This window comes from Trichosurus vulpecula, chromosome 6, assembly GCF_011100635.1.
Source record: "Trichosurus vulpecula isolate mTriVul1 chromosome 6, mTriVul1.pri, whole genome shotgun sequence".
NCBI lineage: Eukaryota > Metazoa > Chordata > Mammalia > Diprotodontia > Phalangeridae > Trichosurus > Trichosurus vulpecula.
In genome coordinates, this window is record NC_050578.1 from 262926694 (window position 1) to 262934890 (window position 8197).

Consider the following 8197-nt stretch of genomic DNA (forward strand, 5'->3'; position numbering starts at 1 on the left):
TTTATATAATTTGATTCTCACAAACACTCTTTTTTAAATGAAAGATTTTATTTCATGGTGTCACCAGAACAGAACAGCTTGTAGTTGGGACTAGAGATGATGAAGAGGGCTCTAGATGCAAACAGAGATTATGGATCAGTCCACCACGCCACTCCCTTATTCAGAAAACATTGGCAGTAAGAAGGCAGGCATTTTAAATAAATGCCCTCAATACATATACACACATCATACACACATGTATGTGCATAAGTGTATACAAACACATGAACATATTTGAGATTTTTTGGCTACTAGATAAGATGTCATTTATCATCTAGTGCCTATTTTCACACTTTCAGAATGAAGCTGCCTTGTTCATTTGCAGTTTCTCAGGGTCCTCTAGAAAGCAAAAGCTAAAAGAACCCCTCCCTCTTTCCCCTTTTCTGACTCAAAGGGCAGCCCACATCCACTTACAACTTTCACAATGAGACTTCACACTTATGGTGTCTCTATTGGTACTTCCCACAATCCCTTGGCTCTGTGCCTCCCTCTCCTTTCCCTTTCCTTCACTCATCCCCCAAACCCCTGCCCCAAAACTCAAAAAAGCAATAAAAGTAAAGCCTTCATCATTACAATATTAAATTCACAGTATGTACTTTGCTTAAATGAAGAAAAAATAGAAAGAGAAAGAAAGGAAAATAGAAACATTTGGTAGGGAGAAAACAGCTTGATGAAACATTCCTGATAAGTATTTGCATTGGCAGAGTTTGGACTAATGAAGGTTGGCAGGTTAGCCTTGCCTTAACATTTTCCTCCCACCCTCATCCTACCCACAAAGCTTGAGTGCCCTTTACATAGCACAAAGGTGCCAGACAGATGAATAGAGAGGTAAGGCCCAGAGGGAGGGCCCTACAATGGCCACTGACCAGAAACATGAGGCTTCTCCCCATGCACCTGAAATCAGAAAAAAAAAATGAGCTCCATTTCAAGAACTTTTGAAAGAGTAATATCTAACTTCATTAAGCAACTGCTAGTAACGCACTGTGGGAGGGGGGAGTTATGGAGGCCCCATTGAAATTCTGAGAAATACTATCCCTGATTGCCCAGGGTCCAAGCAGCAGAGTCTCATTGTAATTCTGGGATACTCAGAGAAAATGTAGGGAAAAAAAAAGAGAATAATTTTGGGTGGAGAGTTGGGGATCAAATCCAAATTCAACACATTCTGAGTTCTACTACAACTAAAATTATTCTTATGACATCCTCTCATATTTAATAATTCACCCATTTGTGACATAAATTTCATCCAATAGTTTGTACATTTCCTCTCAAAAATTTGATTTGGTGAGTTTTTTATACATGTCACTCTTCAGAATTCTTACTTTTTTCTCAACATTATTAAATTTGTTTATATCTTCCAAATTTTATTGCTGAAAATTTTCCATTTATGTTTGAATAATTTGACTACAAAATTTTATGCCATAATATGTCATCTGTTTTTCCTTTCAATACTTTGAATTCTTTTTCCTGAATATGTAAGGTACATCTCACATTATATCCCTCATTATTTCATTTTTTCTCATTATTAATTTTCTTATAACAACTTCTAGCAAAAAAATACTCACTGCAGAAGAAGGCTCCTCCCATTTCTACACTCAGCAACCATTTACACTGTGTTCATAAAAAAATTTAAAAAATAAAAACAAATAATCCCAGATCAGGGGAAAAAAAAAGAATTATTCCAATTATGAAATCTAAAATTCCATTAGCTTTGAATTTTACCTTGATACTTCTTCATTCTGTAAGCTAAGAATATTACAAATTGGTAAATACAAAAAGTGAATTATTTAGTGTTTATAAGATAGAAAGATCCAGAACATGACTGGTTTATTGGAATTACTCATCACTACAATATTACATTGATATGCCAGACCAGTAATCTGTTTCCTGTGCTCTGTATTCTTTCTTTACAGTTGTTCTATGCTGTAGCTGCAGTGTCAAACACACTATGTTTGGATCTCATGTGCCATGCAAACACTCCAGGGTGTGGCCAAATCAGTTTAAAAGGTAATTGGGAAGCAAAAATAAATAAATAAATAAATAAATAAATAAATAGATAAATAAATAAATAAATAAATAAATAAATAAATAAATAAATAAATGAATAAATAAGTAAATAAATAAATGAGTGAATGAATGAATGAATGAATGAATAAATAAATGAATGAATGAATGAATGAATAAATGGGAGCTGAATAAATAAATAAATAAATGGGTGAATAAATAAGTAATTAAATAAATAAATGAATGTATGGGTGAATGAATAAATGAATAAAATGAAACATAGATGATGTGGATATGTGATTGTCTAAGTCAATATGTGACTCTCAGAGATCCTAATATTTGGTTTAATGTCCCCCACTTCTACACAACTTTTACTGTATAATTGTGCTGAAACAGCCTCCTCTGTTATTTTCCACTGATATTAATCCAGCTATACTCCAATATGACTTTCTCTTGCTTCTAAACGTGCACAAATACGTCTATCTTTGCAAATTCACATTGTTTCTTCTTCGAGCCTAACTTGCTTCTATTAAGCATGATATAGCCATCATCGATTCATGATTCTTATTCTGACTAGTTGAATTAATGTTTGTTCTTTGAATCTAGCCTAGGCATTAAATGAGTTAAAAATTTACCTAAGTTTTACATAACTCCTAACATCCAGTCTAAAATTTGATTTCAATTAGGCATCATTACATTCTTCTTCTTTTCCTTCTCCTTCCTGTATTTCTTCTTCTCCCTTTTCTTTTCCTTCTTCCTCATTTTTTTTTAGTCTTTTATAATGATATGATTAATAATAATATTTAGTCAAAAATTACTCCAATAATCATCTTGGAGAGAAAATATTTGCTTTGCTCATTCATTTATTTTATTTGCACAAATTGGGCTCTATTAATTAAATTTTCTAACTTAAGCATTTAATACTTTTCCATAGACTATGAAGAGACAAACACTTTCATAATTTTTTATCTTCTCAACACTTGAATATAGAATTAAATAGAATTTCAAAAAGAGGATTACAATAGCTTCCTCTGATGACTGAGAGAAGTTAGGTTAAAAGAATGAATCAACAAATAAGGAAAAACCTGTATTCAAATCCAAAATCTGAAACTTACTCATCATGTGTTCATAGAAAAATCATGATTATAGGCATATTTGGTAGAGAATACTCCCCAGAATGAGTCCCCTTTTAACAACAATCCACAAAAGCAGATTGACAATTGTTTACTTACTTTAAAAATTATAGACTTAGTTTCCTGAGGAAATCAGGATTTAAGAGAATTTCTCAAGGTCATATAGCCAGTAAGTACCATAGGCAACCTTTTAATACCTTTTAGGCCAACTCTCAATACACTACACTACACCATATTGCCTTTAGAATAATAGAGCAGAACATTTTTAACTTTTGATAACATATAAAGAATGAAAACATAATTCTGGTAATGCAAAGTTGTTCACTAAGTGATTGGGATTATGAAATAAAAGAACGTTGATGATTTCAGAGGCTGGTGGGGGAAAAACGACTGAAGGAATATTCCATAGGAATTGTGTGGGTGGAAGGGTAAGTAAGCAGGGGTGGTAAGTTCACTTATGTGCTTACTAACCCTACACATTTAGGTAAAAATTTTCTCATTGCCACAATAAAATCTTTGTTCCGCAGACTATATATAAGGGGGTTAAACATTGGGGTCACAATGGTGTAGAAAAGAGACAACACTATTTCAGTTGCTGATGAGTGACTGGACTTAGGCATCAAATAGGAAATACCAGCAGACCCAAAGTATAAAGTAACAACTATGAGATGGGAGGAACAAGTGAAAAAGGCTTTATATCTCCCCTTGGCTGAAGGTATCTTCAGAATGGTGGCAATGATTTTAGCATATGACCCAAATATGAAAAGAAAAGGAAACATCCCAAATAGTCCAGCATCAACATAAATACTGTACTCTTCGACAGAAATGTCCCCACAGGCCAGCTTCAGTAATGGTGGGATGTCGCAGAAGACATGTTCAAGTTTCTTTGAACCGCAGAATGACAGGGAGAAAATCTGGTATGTGAGTCCTATCAGAATAGGGATCCCAATGATCCAGGAACCAATAACAAGCCAAACACACATCTTGTGATTCATGATGAGAGGGTAATAAAGTGGCTTACAAATTGCCACATAACGGTCATATGCCATCACAGACAGAAGGAAGCATTCAGTGACTCCCAGAATAAGAATGAAGAAAAGCTGTGTAGCACAGCCAAGAAAAGAAATATTCCTCTTCTGTGTCCAAAGGTCTGTTAGAATTCTGGGAAGAGTGACTGATGTGTAACAAATCTCCAAAAAGGAGAAGTTTGCAAGGAAAAAATACATGGGAGTTTGGAGACTTGGTTCTACTTTAGTTAGCACTATGACAAGGCCATTTCCTATCAAGATGCTCATGTAAATTACCAAGAAAATCACAAAGAGAAACTCTTGAAGATTAGGAAGGTCCGAAAACCCAAGGAGAAAAAATTCCACTGCAAATGTAATATTTACTTCTGACATTTTTTTCTATATAGTCCAACTTTGGAAATGATAAATCTGGGATAGATTTCACTTCATTTTTTGTTGGCTCAGCTTCCTCCTCTGTAAAATTTAAAAAAAAAAGAAAAATTGGATTAAGTTATTTTTAAATAAATGTTCATTTCATAAGTTTCTAAGCTGGATTTGCTAAGTTCCCTTGTATTTAACAATTGAACAGACATTGATGGCACAGTTGATAGACCACTGGAACTGGAGTCAGGAAGAACTGAACTCAAAACCAGACTCAAACATTTATTAGCTGTGAGATCATACACAAGTCACTTACTTGCTGCTTGTCTCAGTTTCCTTATATATAAAATGTGGATAAAGCCATCTTTCTGCCAGGATTTTTGTGAGGATGAAATGAGAAAATATGTGTAAAACACTTTGAATATCTTGAAGTAGCCTATAAAGGCTCAATATTATTAATATTAATGTCAATGCACTAATGGTCAAGTTGGGAACTGTTTGAATCATTCTGGAAAACAATTTGGAACTACACTGAAAGGCTATAAAAATATGTGTACCCTTTGACCCAGCAATACCATTACTGTATCTATATCCCCAAAAGATAAAAGAAAAGGTCAAAGAACCTATTTATTCAAAAAATATTAGTACCAGTTTTTTTGAGGGGGAAAATAATTGGAAAGTGAGAGGATGCTCATCATTTGGGGAATGGCTGAATAAGTTGTGGTATGTGATTGTGATGCAATACTACTATGTTATTAGAAATAATGATCATGATGGTTTCAGAAAAACCTGGACTTACATGAACTGATGCAAAACAAAGTGAGCACAGCCTCCAATGAGAAATCGGATTACCTATGTTGTATTGTATTATTTTAATGAATTGGCCTTCTTTCAGTAATTCTTTTTTTAAAGTATGAAAGCATGCTGCTGCACCCCGCCCCCTGTGTTCAGGGTCCAGAACTAAGACAAGAATGTCTGATCCCACTTTCTTGGACAATTACTTAAAAAATCGATATACTCAGAAGATTGAACTTTTTCTTTCTCTGTCATTTCATCTTTTTATATACCACAAGAATCCATCATTTACATTACAACCTAGCTAAAGTGAGACCATGTAAATAGTCTTTCTTGAATGTTCCAGCTGCCCTTAATCCCTTCCTTTACAATTATAGTTTTTATTTTGTCAACATACCTTTATATAGAGGGCAGAGCCAAGATGGCACTGTGAAAGGAGGGAACTACTGGAGCTCTCTCACAAATTCTGTCAGATACATTTAAAAAAGTGCATATGGGCAGATTTGAGTGAGTTAGAAGCCACCAGTAGACTGAGAGAGACAGGAGTGCCTGGCATGTGAAATAGCACCAGACCACACCAACTGGGAACAGGAGAGGAACCCAGCCATCATTCTGGTCTCAGAGAGCATGGGGGGAGCAAACTCAGAACAGGAGCAGGCCCAGGGCAGAAGTACCAGCTAAGGTGGTGATCAAGTCCCAGGCCTCTCAGTCAAGGACAGAAGTCTGTCGGAGCTATGGGAGACACCAGCACAGAACCTGCAGCCATGGGAGCAGATTCCTCAGGGGGCCTCCAGCCCACAGCTTAAAGATTTGAAACTTGCCTTCTTGAACTTCTGGGAGCCATGATGGCCCGGTAAAATTGCTCTCATCCCTTCCATAAATAAACCCAGAGAATACTACCTTGGGAGAAACTCTGAAATAGAGGAACCAGAAGTGGGGATTCAGTAGCCTTTTAGTGAGAGAAGGTGGGGAGAGGGCCCTTCTTGTGGTGGTGGAACGAGGCTAGTGCAACAATAGAGGTGTCCCAGTGTGCCCCACCTCAACAGAACAATGAGAGCTACAGTGGCCCAGGGGGGTGGAGCAAGCAAACATCAACACCAAAACCCCAGAAGTGCCTTTGCACAGCCAGGGGTAGAGGCAGACAACAGCACAGACAATAGCTGAGACCACCCATGCTGTATAGCAGTCCCAGGGAGGAGGAGACTTCCAGCAGCCAGACTGCCCCTCCAACACACCTCATGAAACCAGAGGACATAGCACAGAAAACCAGTGAGCAGGCTCACAGTTCCCAACAAAAAAAAAATAAAATAAAAAAATAAAAACTTGGGACAGAGCCTCCTGAGGCTCAGAAACAGAGATCTACTTCAGAAGGCAGGAGGAAAAAAAATACCATGAAAAAGCACACTAAAAGCCCAAAGACAACTGATTTCTTTTATGGAGACAGGGAAGATCCAAATACCAATTCATAAGAGGACAGCATGGACACTCTACCCACATCTGAAACCTCAAAAGGGAATGATAACTGGTCTCCAGCCCAAAAAGCATTCCTGGAAGAACTCAAAGAGGACTTTAAAAACAAAATTAGAAGGGTAAAAGAAAAAATGGAAAAAATTCACTGATGGAAACAAATCTTTAAAAAGTAAAATTAGCAAAATAGTTAAGAAGATTCAGAATATAAGTGGAGAAAGTGTCCCATTGAAAAGTAAAATTAACCAAATGGAAAAAGAGAGAGAGAAGCTAAAGGAAGAAAACAATACATTAAAATTATAATTGGGCAACTAGAAGCTAATGACTCTATGAGACATCAAGAATCAGTCAAACAAAATCTAAAGAATGAAAAAATAGAAGAAAACGTGAAATATGCGGTTAGAAAAACAACTGACATGGGCATGGAAAATAGATCAAGGAGAGACAAACTAAAAATTGTTGGTCTACCAGAAAGCCACAATGCAAAAAAAAAAGGAAAAAAAAAAGATCCTGGACAGAATCTTCCAAGAAATCTTTAAGGATAACTGCCCTGAAGTCCTAGAACCAGAGGGTAAAATAATCATTGAAAGAATCCACCAATCACCCCCTGAAAGAGATCCCAAATTGAAAACTCCAAAAAATGCTATAGCCAAATTCCAGAATTATCAGGTCAAGGAGAAAATACTGCAAGCAGTCATAGAGAAGCAATTCAAATATTGTGGAACTACAGTAACGATCAATAGGATGGAGAAAAAGACACAGATAGTAATCATAACTGAATGGGAATAGGGTGATCTCTCACATAAAATGGAAGCAATAGCAGAATAGATTAAAAACTATAATCCTACAACACGCTGTTTACTAGAAATACATTTGAAACAGGGGGATACACACAGGGTAAAGGTAAAAGGCTGGAGTAGAATATATTGTGCTTCAGCTAAAGTAATAAAAAAAGCAGAGGTAGCAATCCTAGTCTCAGACAAAGCAAAAGCAAAAATAGATCTAATTGAAAGAGATAAGTAAGGACCCTATATCCTGCTAAAAGGCACCATAGAAAATGAAGCAATATCATTATTTAACAAATAGGTGCCAAGTGGTATAGCATGCAGATTCTTAGAGGAGAAGTAAAAGGAATTACAGGAAGAAATAGAAAGCAAAACTATACTAGTGGGGAAAGCCAACCTCTCTCTCTCTAAACTTGATAAATCTAAACTCAAAATAAATAAGAAAAAAGTTAAGGAGTTGAATACAATTTTAGAAAAGGTAGATATTATAGAACTCTGGAGAAAACTGAATGGGAATAAAAAGGAATATAATTTTTTTCAGAGGTACATGGTACGTACTCAAAAATTGACCATGTACTAGGGCATAAAA

At 35.9% G+C, this 8197-nt stretch overlaps 1 protein-coding gene across 1 annotated transcript; it reads right to left on the bottom strand.

The window, feature by feature from the left end:
* Nucleotides 1–3628: 3628 nt before the first annotated feature.
* On the bottom strand, nt 3629–7161 carry LOC118855044 (olfactory receptor 10AG1-like). Its single transcript, XM_036765175.1, has 2 exons — nt 7150–7161; nt 3629–4579 (listed from the first exon to the last, which is right to left on the bottom strand). The coding sequence occupies exons 1-2, from the start codon at nt 7159–7161 to the stop codon at nt 3629–3631; spliced, it is 963 nt and encodes a 320-aa protein (XP_036621070.1).
* Between the last annotated feature and the right edge of the window lie 1036 nt (nt 7162–8197).